Below are 15,353 nucleotides of genomic sequence, written 5' to 3' on the forward strand. Positions count from 1 at the left end.
GGCTCCTCCTCCTCCTCCTCACGGGGCAGGCAGCATCCCCCTCCCACTCCTGAGGGATCCCAGAGCCCCTGGGGCTGGAAAAGCCCCCCCAGAGCTTCCAGCCCCAGCTGTGCCCCGTGCCCACCCTGTCCCCAGCCCAGAGCTCCGAGTGCCACCTGCAGGGACGGGCACCCCAACCCTCCCCGGGCAGCCCTGCCAAGGCCTGAGCCCCTTTCCATGGGGAAATTCCTGCTGCTGCCCAAGAGGAAGCAGCAGAGAGGGTGGCACTGACCCTCTGGCACAGCCGCGGCGCAGGCTGGCCTCTGGGGTGGCTGTGGGGTGGCTGTGGGGTGGCCAGGGACCTGCCCTGCTCCCCAGGATTGGGGTGACCCTGGGCTCCCCCTGCCCCGTGGCTCCCACACCATTCCCAGCACTGCTGCTCCTTGGAGAAGGAGCTCCCGGGGCTCAGCAGCCCCAGGGAGAGCAGGAATTGCCCCAGGAGGGCAGGAATTGCCCCAGGAGGGCAGGAATAGCCCCAGGAGGGCAGGAATTGCCCTGGGAGGGCAGGAATAGCCCCAGGAGGGCAGGAATTGCCCCAGGAGAGCAGGAAGTGCCCCAGGGAGGACAGGAATTGCCCCAGGGAGGACAGGAATTGCCCTGGGAGGGCAGGACGAGCCCCAGGAGAGCAGGAAGTGCCCCAGGGAGGACAGGAATTGCCCTGGGAGGGCAGGAATTGCCCCATTTGCTGTGGATCCCTGTTTGCCATGGATCCCCGTGTCCTACACCCCACAGGCATGTCCTGCACCCCACAGCCGTGTCCTGCACCCCACAGCCGTGTCCTGCACCCCAAACCCCGTGTCCTGCACCCCACACCCATGTCCTACACCCCATGTCCTACACCCCATGTCCTACACCCCAAATCCATGTCCTGCACCCCGTGTCCTACACCCCATGTCCCACCCAGTGCCACCCCTGCCGTGGCAGGGACACTTTCCACTGTCCCGGTGCTCCCAGCCCAGTGCCCAGCCTGGCCCTGGGCACTGCCAGGGATCCAGGGTGGGCACCCTGTGCCAGGGCCTGCCCACCCTGGGACTCTGCTCTCCCATTTCTCATGTCACAGATTGTCCCTCGCCTCACCCACTCCCATTTCTGAGATGTGGGCACCTTGGGCATCCAGGTGTGGCTCTCTTCTGAGCACAGAAAGGCTCCTTGAAGAGCACAGCTGCCAGGCTTGGGAAGTTTTTACACCAAACCCCATTTCCCGTATTTATTTTGGGGCAAACATCATCTGAGATGTTTGCCTGTCTGAAAGCTGCTGGCTCTGGGGGGTGCAAGGTCCCTTTTCCTTCAGTCTGCTCTGTGTGACAGCGCAGCAGAGCCTGGGGGTGGCAGCCCAGCACCCCCCTGGCTGCCCCAGACCCACAGGGGACTCGGGACCTTGGCATGAAGTGACAATCACCAGTGGCCTTTGTCAGGTCCAGGAACCCGGATCTCTTGGAAAGCACCTCCCTCACCTGCACTGGGTGAAATCCAGCAGAGAAAGGGGCGGAGGAAAGAAAAGGGACGCTCACCTGGGCAGGGTTTGCTCAGAACCATCCACTCGTGGAATGGTTGGGCTGGGAAGGGAGCTCAGAGCCAGCCAGTGCCACCCTGCCATGGCAGGGACACTGTGCCCGTGCTCCAGCCCCGGTGCCAGCCTGGCCCTGAATGGCATCAGTTTAAACACCAAGATTTTCTGTTTCTCCCCTGTTTTAATTCTTGGTGGATCTCAGCAGATCTGCTCCAGGCCGGTGGAGCTGGAGGGGCACTTCCAGCAGTAAATCACAAACCCAACAGCAGCCCTTCTCCACAACCCAATTGGGATCACACGCTGATTTTGGCCGTGGGAACGGGTTCCATTTCACTTGGGTAAAGAGGGAACAGCCGAGAGGTTTTGGGGTTTTGGCCATGGGAACAAAATCCATTTCACTTGGGTAAAAAGGGAACAGCCGAGAGGTTTTGGGGTTTTGGCTGTGGGAACAGGTTCCATTTCACTTGGGTAAAAAGGGAACAGCTGAGAGGTTTTGGGGTTTTGGCCATGGGAACAGGTTCCATTTCACTTGGGTAAAAAGGGAACAGCCGAGAGGTTTTGGGGTTTTGGCTGTGGGAACAGGTTCCATTTCACTTGGGTAAAAGGGAACAGCCGAGAGTCTGGGGCTGGCAGCAGCAGTGAGGCCGGAGCTGCAGCTGCAGCTGGCATTCCTGCAGGGGCAGGCTGTGGCTGGCACAGCTCCGGTGCAGCACAGCACGGGATGGATTCATGGACAGGTTTCCCTTCCTGGGGCACGGCCAGCTGCCGACACGGCTGCGCTGGGATTTCGGGCTGCAAAGCTGCAGTGCAGCAGGCACCAGGCTCAGGAAGGGATCAGTGCCCTGCTGGCACCAGGGCTGAGCAGAAATGTCCAACCTCAGCAGTGCTGGGATTTTGGGGAAGGGATCAGTGCCCTGCCTGGCACCAGGGCTGAGCAGCAATGTCCAACCTCAGCAGTGCTGGGATTTTGGGGAAGGGATCAGTGCCCTGCTGGCACCAGGGCTGAGCAGCAATGTCCAACCTCAGCAGTGCTGGGATTTCGGGGAAGGGATCAGTGCCCTGCTGGCACCAAGCTCAGCAGCAATGTCCAAGCTCAGCAGGAACCAGCCCCCAGGCCATGATATTCCTGCAATGCCAAACAGCCCCAGGCCTGCGCCTTCTGGGCTCCTTTATCTTGCTTCTAGCCTGCTTCAAATCAACTACAACTACAAAAAAACCCAAAAAAACCCCACAGTTAAAAGGCTTTGCTCACGCAGCAGAGCCGTAATTGGTCCCATTTGTCAAGGAGATCCTTGGCCAGAGAGGAGACACCAAACACCCTCAGCCACTGTCCTTGCAAGGGCCACAGAGACCTCCTGCCTCTGCCACACCCGGGGCCTCTTCAAAGGACAAATGAACAATAATTGGAACAATTCCTGCACGGAATTCCTGCACGGAATTCCTCCACCTCAAACCCAGCCCATCCCACCCTGCAGGGACACCTCCCACTGTCCCAGTGCTCCCAGCCCCAGTGCCCAGCCTGGCCCTGGGCACTGCCAGAGACCCAGGGGCAGCCAGAGCCAAGGGAGCAATTCCTAATTCACAACACCCAATCCACATTTCCCCTCTTTCAGCCTGGGCCCATCACTTCTTGCCCTGCCATTGCCGTCCCCAGCGAATGTCCCTCTCCAGCTCCTGGGAGGAGCTGTGAGGGGTCCACAGAACCTTCTCTCCACAGCTGGGACTCCCAGCTCCCCGTCCTCCCTCTGCTCCAAGCCCCACTGCAGGATTGCATTTGTGGGCTGGGGAGGTGAAGAAGGAACTGGAGTGGGGCCAAGAGCGCCGGGGGAACCAGCGACTTCAAACAGACAGAAGTTTCCAGCAGCGTTAGAAAAAAAGTGATTTACGGGCAGCAGGGCGGCTCGGCTGTGTCAGGCCCTACCCCAGCCCCGGAGCTGCACGGAACATGCCTCAGCAAGATGTTCCAGGGCTTCCTCTGACAAAGGCAGCCCTGGAAAGAGAGGAGAGGGAAAAGGGACGCTTCCCAACAGAGCCAGGGCCAGGGCAGAGCAGTGAGGTCTGTGCAACAGATGATGAGCGCGGCCCCAAATTGCTGCCATCTGCTAGCAGCCTTCGCCCAGAGAAATGAATTTCATGTGAGGTCAAGAAATCCTCAACTGCCATTTCCTCATTACTATTAATAAGGGCCAGGTGCCACAGAAACCACCAGTGGATCCAGATGTGCTCCACGTGGCTTTGATTACCCTCCCAGGCTGGCTAGCGGTGCCAGGGAAAGTCCTGCAGATGCGCCCAGGGAAACGGGGTTTGCACGAATTCCCTGCGTGGAATTTTGATTTTAGGAGCATTCCTCACCCCCAGCCCACGGGGTGGGCACGGCTCAGCTCCGTGGATGTTCTCCCGCAAGGAGCGCCGGGGGATGGAATTGCTTTCTGCTGCATTTCCCACGACTGTGGATGGAAGGAATTTTGTGAATCCTTCTGCAGCCCACCAGAAGAGACGTTTCTGTGCTCTCCCCATCCCTGGCAGTGCCCAAGGCCAGGCCTGGCACAGGGGAAGGTGTCCCTGCCGTGGCGCTGGATGAGCTTTAAGGTCCTTCCTACCCAAACCGTCCCGTGGCTCTGTGAGCAACCCAAGGGAGCCACGATGCCAGCAGAGCCTCTCTCCCGAGCTCCACCAGCGCCCTGGTGGGTGCTCCTGAGCAGCTGGAGCAGCCTCGGCTCTCCCGTGCCCGGACAATTCCCAGCGAGCGGCGCCAGAAGGCTCGGTCCTGCCTTTGGGGTGAAATGCTGCGGAGCAGCGGCTGCCGGGCACCGTCCCTGGCAGCAGCCGGTGTGCCCGGGTGCCAGGCTGCTGCTCCAGGGGGCACGGGGAGCCCGGGATGCAGGGAGGGATGGAGGAGGTCAGCAGGGCAGGCTGGGTCACTCCCGAGGGATGCGGCGTGCCTGACTGCGGAGTGAAGGAAGCACCGACCCACAGGAGTCAGAAGTTTCCCATCCTCGACTCCACCAGGACCATCATTTAACCACTTACAGCCCAAAGAAAACACGCCAGAGGAGAATATTCCAGAATTCCACCCTGGGTCCTGCCACACCCAGCGGCGGCATCGCGTTTCCCAGGGACTCAGCAAGCAGCAAGCAAACTCAGGCCCTGCCAGAAGGAATGCAAATCCCTGCAGAGCATCCCTGGAGAACATTCCTGCAGAACATCCCTGCAGAACATCCCTGCAGGACATTCCTGCAGGACATTCCTGCAGGACATCCCTGCAGAACATCCCTGCAGAACATCCCTGTAGAACATCCCTGCAGGACATCCCTGGAGAACATCCCTGGAGAACATCCCTGCAGGACATCCCTGCAGAGCATCCCTGCAGAGCATCCCTGCAGAACATCCCTGCAGGACATCCCTGCAGGACATTCCTGCAGGACATTCCTGCAGGACATCCCTGGAGAACATCCCTGCAGAGCATCCCTGCAGAGCATCCCTGCAGGACATCCCTGCAGAACATCCCTGCAGGACATCCCTGCAGAACATCCCTGCAGAACATCCTAGGAGAACATCCCTGGAGAACATCCCTGCAGGACATCCCTGCAGAACATCCCTGGAGAACATCCCTGCAGGACATCCCTGCAGAACATCCCTGCAGGACACCTCTGCAGCCACCTCCCCAGCATGGAAGCACAACTGCCCCGGGCTCGGGAATACCCGTCCCCAAACAAATGTGAGGAACGGCACCGGCACGTCCCGGCAATCCTCGGGAACAGGGCACCACCAGGAGCAGGGCCTGCCAAAAAATCCCACTGATCCCGCCGAGGAGGATTTAATGGGATTGATAAAATATCTGGGGCCGGGCTGGACGGGGCTGGAGCAGCCCGGGGTGGTGGAAGTGTCCCTGCCACGGCAGGGGTGGCACTGGCTGGGCTCTGAGGTCCCTCCAAGGCGAAACCAGGCTGGGACTTGCTGATTCCTACAGGAAAAATCCTGAGCAGTGAATTCATGGTTCTACATCCTCAGTGACTCTGCAGGGACACTGCTCCTCTGCCCTTGGACATTCCTGCTGCTTTGGGACATTCCTGCTGCTCCGGGACGTTCCTGCTGCTCCGGGACGTTCCTGCTGCTCTGGGACGTTCCTGCTCCTCAGCCCTTGGACATTCCTGCTGCTTTGAGACATTCCTGCTGCTCCAGGACATTCCTGCTCCTCAGCCCTTGGACATTCCTGCTGCTCTGGGACATTCCTGCTGCTCTGGGACGTTCCTGCTCCTCAGCCTTTGGGACATTCCTCCTGCCCCTGGATATTCCTGCTGCTCTGGGACATTGCTGCTGCACTGGGACATTCCTGCTCCTCAGCCCTTGGGACATTCCTGCTGCTCTGGGACGTTCCTGCTGCTCTGGGACGTTCCTGCTGCTCCTGGCTCCTGGACATTCTTGCTCCCCAGCCTTTGGGACATTCCTGCTGCTTGCACAGCAGGGAGAGCATGAACACAGTGCCATGGTAAAGAGGAGAGGGCACTGCCCAGGCACTCTGCAGGGCTTAACCACAGCCACACAACAGGCAGCCTTCATCCCAACCCTCCATCACAACCTTCATCCCAACCCTCCATCACAACCTTCATCACAACCTTCATCACAACCCTCTATCACAACCTTCATCACAACCCTTCATCCCAACCCTCCATCACAACCTTCATCACAACCCTTCATCCCAACCCTCCATCACAACCTTCATCCCAACCCTTCATCCCAACCCTCCATCACAACCTTCATCACAACCTTCATCCCAACCCTCCATCACAACCCTTCATCCCAACCCTCCATCACAACCTTCATCACAACCCTTCCTTCATCCCAACCCTTCATCCCAACCCTCCATCACAACCTTCATCACAACCCTTCATCACAACCCTCCATCACAACCTTCATCCCAACCCTCCATCACAACCCTTCCTTCATCCCAACCCTTCATCCCAACCCTCTATCACAACCTTCATCACAACCCTTCATCCCAACCCTCCATCACAACCTTCATCCCAACCCTTCATCCCAACCCTCCATCACAACCTTCATCACAACCTTCATCCCAACCCTCCATCACAACCTTCATCCCAACCCTTCATCCCAACCCTCCATCACAACCCTTCATCCCAACCCTCCATCACAACCTTCATCCCAACCCTCCATCACAACCCTTCATCCCAACCCTTCATCCCAACCCTCCATCACAACCTTCATCACAACCCTTCATCACAACCCTCCATCACAACCTTCATCCCAACCCTCCATCACAACCCTTCCTTCATCCCAACCCTTCATCCCAACCCTTCATCACCCTCATCTCCTTCATCACCCTCAGCTCCTGCCCAGCTGCCAGTCCTGGGCACCCCTGGCCTGCCCAGAGGGCAAAGGTTCTTCCCCACACGGGAGCCCCTGGGCACAGACAGGAGTCCCCGGGCACAGAGAGGAGCCCCTGGGCACACACAGGAGCCCCTGGGCACAGACAGGATTCCCCGGGCACAGAGAGGAGCCCCTGGGCACAGAGAGGAGCCCCCGGGCACAGACAGGATTCCCCGGGCACACACGGGAGCCCCTGGGCACACACGGGAGCCCCTGGGCTTGGGGAGCCCCTGGGCACAGAGAGGAGCCCCCGGGCACAGCAGCAAAGCTCAGAGCTCCCCATGAGCTGCATAAAGATAACACACAGATAACATACAGCACATGGGTAACACACAGATATCACACAGGTAAGACACAGATAACATGCAGATAACACACTGATAACACACTGATAACACACAGATAACACACAGATAACGCACAGATAACACACAGATAACACACAGATAACGCACAGATAACACACTGATAACACACTGATAACGCACTGATAACACACTGATAACGCACAGATAACACACTGATAACGCACTGATAACACACTGATAATGCACATATAACACACTGATAACACACTGATAACGCACTGATAACACACTGATAACGCACATATAACACACTGATAACGCACATATAACACACTGATAACACACTGATAACGCACTGATAACACACTGATAACGAACAGATAACACACTGATAACACACTGATAACGCACTGATAACGCACATATAACACACTGATAACACACTGATAACGCACTGATAACACACTGATAACACACTGATAACGCACATATAACACACTGATAACACACTGATAACGCACAGATAACACTGATAACACACATATAACACACTGATAACGCACAGATAACACACTGATAACGCACATATAACACACTGATAACACACTGATAACGCACAGATAACACTGATAACACACTGATAACGCACAGATAACACACTGATAACGAACAGATAACACACTGATAACACACTGATAACGCACTGATAACGCACTGATAACGCACATATAAGACACTGATAACACACTGATAACGCACAGATAACACACTGATAACACAGATAACACACTGATAACACACTGATAACTCACTGGTAACACACAGAGAGCATACAGGTAACAGATAACTCACAGGTAACACAGAGCACACAGATAACACATAGATAACACGGAGATAACACACAGGTAATGCACAGGTAACGCACAGCTAGCACACAGTGCACAGATAACAGCTAACACACAGAGAGCACACAGATCACACACAGATAACAGATAACACACAGAGAGCACACAGATCACACACAGAGAGCACACAGATAACAGCTAACACACAGAGAGCACACAGATAACACACAGATAAGAGATAACACACAGGTAACAGATAACACACATCTAGCACACAGGTAACACAGATAACAGCTAGCACATAGCTAGCACACAGATAACACAGATAACATACAGACAGCACACAGACAACAGATAACACACAGCTAGCACACAGCTAGCACACAGATAACACGTAGCACACAGATATCACAGAGATGACACACAACACACAGATAACCCACAGCACACTGATAACACACAGATAACACAGATAACACACCTCTAGCACACAAGTAACACACAGATAACACATCTAGCACACAACACACAGATAACACACAGCACACAGGTAACACACAGAGAGCACACAGATAACACACAGATAACACACAGATAAGAGATAACACACAGACAACACACAGATAACACACATCTAGCACACAGCACACAGATAACACACAGCACCCAGGTAGCACACAGATAACAGAGATAACACCCAGCTAGCACACAGATAACACAGCTAGCACACAGATAGCACACAGATAACACACAGATAACACAGATAACACGGGTGCTTTTATCGATCCGAAATCCCCCGGGCATCCCTGCCCGGGCGGGCAGAGCGGCTCAGCCGCGCTCCGCAGCTCCTGCCTCGGGCTCCGGGCTCGGCAGCCGGGCAGGGCTTGGGAACAAACTCCGGCCTGCCTGGAGGGATCCCGAGGCTGAGCAAGGGCGCAGGAATGCGATTCAGGGAAGGAATGAATGGAGCAGGGCCGGGCTCCGGCTGGCTGCTGCCCAGCCTGGGGAAACCACAGCCTGGAGAAACCAGAGCCTGGGGAAAACACAGCCTGGAGAAACCACAGCCTGGAAAAACCACAGCCTGGAGAAACCAGAGCCTGGGGAAAACACAGCCTGGAGAAACCACAGCCTGGAGAAACCAGAGCCTGGAGAAACCACAGCCTGGGGAAACCACAGCCTGGAGAAACCACAGCCTGGAGAAACCACAGCCTGGAGAAACCAGAGCCTGGGGAAAACACAGCCTGGAGAAACCACAGCCTGGAGAAACCACAGCCTGGAGAAACCACAGCCTGGAAAACACCTCTGCAGCTCCAGAGCAGGACTAACCCCAAACAAGGGCTCCCTGCTCACCCATGGCAGGATGGAATCTATCCAAGGGCTCCCTGCTCACCCAGAGCAGGATGGAATCTATCCAAGGGCTCCCAGCCCTCTCCAGAGCAGGATGGAATCTATCCAAGGGCTCCCTGCTCACCCATGGCAGGATGGAATCTATCCAAGGGCTCCCTGCTCACTCCAGAGCAGGATGGAATCTATCCAAGGGCTCCCTGCTCACCCATGGCAGGATGGAATCTATCCAAGGGCTCCCTGCTCACTCCAGAGCAGGATGGAATCTATCCAAGGGCTCCCTGCTGCTCCAGAGCAGGATGGAATCTATCCAAGGGCTCCCTGCTCACTCCAGAGCAGGATGGAATCTATCCAAGGGCTCCCTGCTCACCCATGGCAGGATGGAATCTATCCAAGGGCTCCCTGCTCACTCCAGAGCAGGATGGAATCTATCCAAGGGCTCCCTGCTCACCCATGGCAGGATGGAATCTATCCAAGGGCTCCCTGCTCACTCCAGAGCAGGATGGAATCTATCCAAGGGCTCCCTGCTCACCCATGGCAGGATGGAATCTATCCAAGGGCTCCCTGCCCTCTCCAGAGCAGGATGGAATCTATCCAAGGGCTCCCTGCTCACTCCAGAGCAGGATGGAATCTATCCAAGGGCTCCCTGCTCACTCCAGAGCAGGATGGAATCTATCCAAGGGCTCCCTGGTGCTCCAGAGCAGGATGGAATCTATCCAAGGGCTCCCTGCTCACCCATGGCAGGATGGAATCTATCCAAGGGCTCCCTGCTCACCCATGGCAGGATGGAATCTATCCAAGGGCTCCCTGCTCACCCATGGCAGGATGGAATCTATCCAAGGGCTCCCTGCTCACCCATGGCAGGATGGAATCTATCCAAGGGCTCCCTGCTCACCCAGAGCAGGATGGAATCTATCCAAGGGCTCCCTGCTCACCCATGGCAGGATGGAATCTATCCAAGGGCTCCCTGCTCACCCAGAGCAGGATGGAATCTATCCAAGGGCTCCCTGCTCACTCCAGAGCAGGATGGAATCTATCCAAGGGCTCACTGCTGCTCCAGAGCAGGATGGAATCTATCCAAGGGCTCCCTGCTCACCCAGAGCAGGATGGAATCTATCCAAGGGCTCCCTGCCCTCTCCAGAGCAGGATGGAATCTATCCAAGGGCTCCCAGCTCACTCAGGGCTGTGACATCACACCACAGCTATGACGTCACACCAGGGCTATGACGTCACACCAGGGCTGTGATGTCACACCAGGGCTGTGACATCACACCACTCGCCCAGCACAGAGCAGACCCTGCCCAGCCCCGCTGGGAGATCAGCTCGGAGCACGGGGCACTAAATCCCCTCGCCCTGCACAGCCAGCACCCAAAATCTGACACACAAACCCAAAACCGACATGGAACCCCCCAGAATAACCCTGCAATGAGAATTACACACAGACACCCCCAAACTGACCCCCACAGAATAACCCTGCAATGAGAATTACCCACAGACACCCCCAAACTGACCTGCACCCCACAGAATAACCCTGCAATGAGAATTACACACAGACACCCCAAACTGACCTGGAACCCCCAGAATAACCCTGCAATGGGAATTACCCACAGACACCCCCAAACTGACCCCCCCAGAATAACCCTGCAATGGGAATTACACACAGACACCCCAAACTGACCTGGAACCCCCAGAATAACCCTGCAATGAGAATTACACACAGACACCCCCAAACTGACCTGCACCCCACAGAATAACCGTGCAATGAGAATTACACACAGACACCCCCAAACTGACCCCCCCAGAATAACCCTGCAATGAGAATTACACACAGACACCCCCAAACTGACCCCCACAGAATAACCCTGCAATGGGAATTACACACAGACACCCCCAAACTGACCCCCACAGAATAACCCTGCAATGAGAATTACACACAGACACCCCCAAACTGACCTGCACAGAATAACCCTGCAATGAGAATTACACACAGACACCCCCAAACTGACCCCCCCAGAATAACCCTGCAATGAGAATTACACACAGACACCCCCAAAACCAACCTCGAATCCCATCCTAGCACGGCCCCAAACACAATTCCCACCACTAACACCAAATCACCACCTACCCACACCAAACAAAATATTGGCTCTCTCAGTGCTTCAGTCCTCCCTCAAACGAAAAAAAAACCAAAATATAAACAGATAAAAAATAATATAAATCCATCAAAATAAATTTTAAAAATTTAAATCCCGAATTAAAAAAAAATTCCTAAATTTTAAAACTAAAATCCTCTTATAAATCAATAAAAATCCCTCTATTTCCCTAGAACACATAAAAACCATTAAAAAATAAAAAATTGAGATTAATAGCAAATAAAAAACTCCATATTAAAATAAAGCAATATTAAAATAACTATAATCCTATAGAAATTTAAACAACCAAAAAATGTATATTCCCCATAAAATATTAAAAAATCAACAATAAAATCCTTTATTCACCTCAGCCCTTTATTTATTCACCTGCAGCCCTTTTTATCCACCTTCAATCCTTTATTTATTCACCTCAGCCCTTTATTTATTCACCTCAATCCTATATTTATTCACCTCAGCCCTTTATTCACCTGCAGCCCTTTTTATTCACCTCAGCCCTTTATTTATTCACCTGCAGCCCTTTTTACTCACCTTCAATCCTTTATTCACCTCAATCCTTGATTTATTCACCTCAACCCTTTATTTATTCACCTCAGCCCTTTATTTATCCACCTCAATCTTTGATTTATTCACCTCAATCCTTTATTCACCTCAGCCCTTTATTTATCCACCTCATCCCTTTATTCACCTCGGCTCTGGCTGTCCACAATCTGCCTTTCCCAGCTCCACATCCCCGTGGCCCCGGCATTCCCAGGGGATGGAATGTCGCTCCACATCCCCGGCATTCCCGAGGGATGGAATGTGGCTCCACATCCCCGGTATTCCCGGCTCCCAGGGGATGGAATGTCGCTCCACATCCCCGGCATTCCCGGCATTCCCGGGGGATGGAATGTCGCTCCACATCCCCTCGGCCCCGGCATTCCCAGGGGATGGAATGTCGCTCCACATCCCCTCGGCCCCGGCATTCCCAGGGGATGGAATGTCGCTCCACATCCTCTCGGCTCCTTCCTGGGAGGGGCTGGCACGGAATTCCCGGAGCAGCTGTGGTGCCCTGGATCCCTGGCAGTGCCAGGGCCGGCTGGAACGGGGCTGGCAGCACTGGGACAGCGGGAGGTGTCCCTGCCGTGGCAGGGCTGGCACCGGGTGAGGTTTGGGGCCCGTGCCCACCCAAACCATGCCAGGGCTGCCCCGGGATGAGCTGGGCTCCAGTGGAAGGTGCCCACCGAGCAGCACCTCAGAGCCCAGCACCACAAACCCGCCCCGGCGATCGCAGCAACAGCTGCTGCCCCCAAACGTCTCCCGGCGCTTCCCTCCCAAAAACGAGTGCCCGGAATGCCAATGGCCGCGCCCAGCCTGCGGGGAGGGCACCGGGACCCCGAGGGCACCAAGCCGGGATTATCGCCCACGAAAGCTTCGGGCTGGGAAGGAAAGCGCAAAGCTCCTGCCGGGAGCAGACACCGACATCTGGCCGCTGCCAACATCTGGGCGCTGCCAACATCTGGCCGCTCCCAGGAGAGCAGCAGGGCTCCCTCTGGAGCGGATCCCGAAATTCAGAGAATTCGCAGGAATCCCACGCGATCCAAGGGAACAAAGCCCGGGCGCTGCTGCCTCCCCTCCTTCCCCCCTCCCGTCTGCCAGGAGCGCCCTGGCCCGTCCCGGAGCCGCTGAGCCCCGCAGGACATGGAGCCGTGCCCGCGGTACTCAGTCATTCATTACTTTCCAGTCATTAATTACTTTTCGTGCCCGGACTCGTCCTCCTGGTGGCAAGGAGGAGAACGAGAGGATTCCTGGAGAGACGAGAACGCTTTCTCCCCAGGGCTCCCACAGGTCAGGCACGGAGCCAGCGGAGAATCCCCGATCCCATGGCCAGAAAACCCTTCCCCAAAAGCCCCAGCAGGCCGAGGACTCCCGGGAAGGGAGGGACGGAGGGAGGGGAACCTCCGGGGCACGCACACAAACCGGGCTCAGCAACAAGGGTCAGCAACAACGTGAAGTCGACTTACTGCCTGCTTCTGCTCTTCTTCCTAGAGACGGGGGGAAGAGGTGAAGAGAGAGAGAGGAAAGATCAGCTGTGGTGTGAAAATGGAGATTTTCACACCGAACACCCGGGGGGAGGACACAGGAGCAGGACACGAGGGCTGGGGGCAGCACGGGTGACGCTGGTGCCACTGTCCCCCTCAGGTGTGCTCTGGTGGTGGCACCTGGGATGGGGATCCCAGCAGGATCCAGGAGGAGACCCAGGGCTGTCTGCTCCCTTGGCAGGACTTTAGGTCAGCCTGGCACAGGGGAGGGTGCCCTGCCCGTGCCAGGGGAGCTGGGTGGGCTTTGTGGCCCCTTCCCACCCAAACCGTGCCATGATCCCCTCCTGCTGCAGAGCTGAGCCTCTGGAGCTGCCCCGAAGCCAGGAGAGCCCAAATCCATCCCCTAAAGTCTGGAGCTGCCTCTGGGGGTGTCCAGACACACAAACGTGCCAGCACGGAGCCCCAGCAGCCAAGGATCCCCTGGCACCGCAGGACCTCGGCCAGGCAGGGCAAGCAGGGCTGGGAGGGCACCAGGGATGCTGGAAGATCCGCAGGGAGAGCAGCTCCTGCCCTGCAGCCCCTCTAGGGCAAAAAAAAGGTGAAATTCAGGGGGATTTCCCCCCTTTTGGAGCAGGGAAATGTCCCCTGAGGCTGGGCCTGGGCTGGGGGAGGCACATGCTGCCTTCAGCTCCAGGAGAAGTGCTGGGAATGAGGAAAATTCCAGGCAGAGCTCCCCTGGAAATTCAGATGTTTCAGGAGCAGCGGGGTCGGAGCCCGTGTGTGACACGGGGGCTGCAGGAGCTGCTGCTGGCCCTGTCCCCCACAGCAGCGATTCCCTCTGCCCTGGCCCTGCACAGCCCCCAGAAATTCAGGGCATGGAATGAAAATCCCGGGATAAAAGCTCCTTCTGGCCTGCAAATCCACGAACCCATTTCTCAGCCCCCTGCCTGCTGATCTCCCATCGGAGCAGGATTAAGCAGAACCTTCCCCTTCATTTACAGCAGCTTCTGCTCCCTGCCCACGGTGGGCTGCTCACCCTGGCAAGGGCTGGGGGAGAATTCCGTGGCTCTCAGCTGAGGATTTTGGGGTTTTCTGCCCAGACCTGGGGCTCCTTCAGGGCTGTTTGGCAGCCGTGGGGCCTGGCTCTGCTCAGTGCCCTCCCCACATCCCAAATTTCCCCTCGTGCCTCTGCCCGCGACTCGCGGGACCAGACAGGGCAGGGAAAAGGTCTCCAGTCACCTCCACCCCACCAAAAAAAAGTTGTTCCTTGGAAAAACGAGGCCCTGGCACGGAGCACAGCCGTGAGAAGGGCTCTGAGGAGGGCTGGGCTGGGCAGGGCAGGATAAATCAGCAGAGCAGCGCCAGGAAATCGGCGTGCAGGAAATGCAGGAGATGGCATCTGCCTGCTGCATTTCCCTGGGGCTGGCACACAAACCCTGGCAGGAGCACCCAGGGGTGCCCAGGAGGATCTGCCTGCTGCATTTCCCTGGGGCTGGCACACAAACCCTGGCAGGAGCACCCAGCGGTGCCAGGGACCCTCACCAGAGCCACACCAAGGCTGGATGGAGATGCAGCCCCAGAAGGGTCTGGGGGGGAAGGGACCCCAAATCCCACCCTGGGACACCTGGACCCACCCCGGGGAGCTCCAGCCCTGGGAAACCTGGCCGTGGTCAGAAATGACAGAATGGGGAGGGTCAGAAATCATAGAAATGGAATGGTCAGAAATCACAGAAGGGTCAGAAATCATA

At 56.3% G+C, this 15,353-nt stretch overlaps 1 protein-coding gene and 1 long non-coding RNA gene across 18 annotated transcripts in view; both read right to left on the reverse strand.

Moving 5' to 3' along the window:
- DTNB (dystrobrevin beta) overlaps window positions 1-15,353 on the reverse strand; it is a 141,939-nt gene that overhangs the window by 40,875 nt on the left and 85,711 nt on the right. For all 17 annotated transcript variants that reach the window (XR_014953507.1, XM_085574246.1, XM_085574247.1 and 14 more), the window contains one exon: window positions 13,588-13,608. Coding sequence is in view for 16 of the 17 variants with exons in the window: in XM_085574246.1 (XP_085430372.1) it covers window positions 13,588-13,608 (21 nt within the window). In the remaining variant the exon portion in view is untranslated. The remainder of the gene's footprint in view (window positions 1-13,587; window positions 13,609-15,353) is intronic.
- On the reverse strand, window positions 5,084-7,013 carry LOC146767751 (uncharacterized). Its single transcript, XR_014954541.1, has 3 exons — window positions 6,820-7,013; window positions 6,654-6,769; window positions 5,084-6,422 (listed from the first exon to the last, which is right to left on the reverse strand). It is a non-coding gene; the product is annotated as an uncharacterized LOC146767751 (long non-coding RNA).

The sequence above is a fragment of the Lonchura striata genome, chromosome 3 (genome assembly GCF_050655825.1).
Source record: "Lonchura striata isolate lonStrDom1 chromosome 3, ASM5065582v1, whole genome shotgun sequence".
In the NCBI taxonomy this organism is placed as follows: domain Eukaryota; kingdom Metazoa; phylum Chordata; class Aves; order Passeriformes; family Estrildidae; genus Lonchura; species Lonchura striata.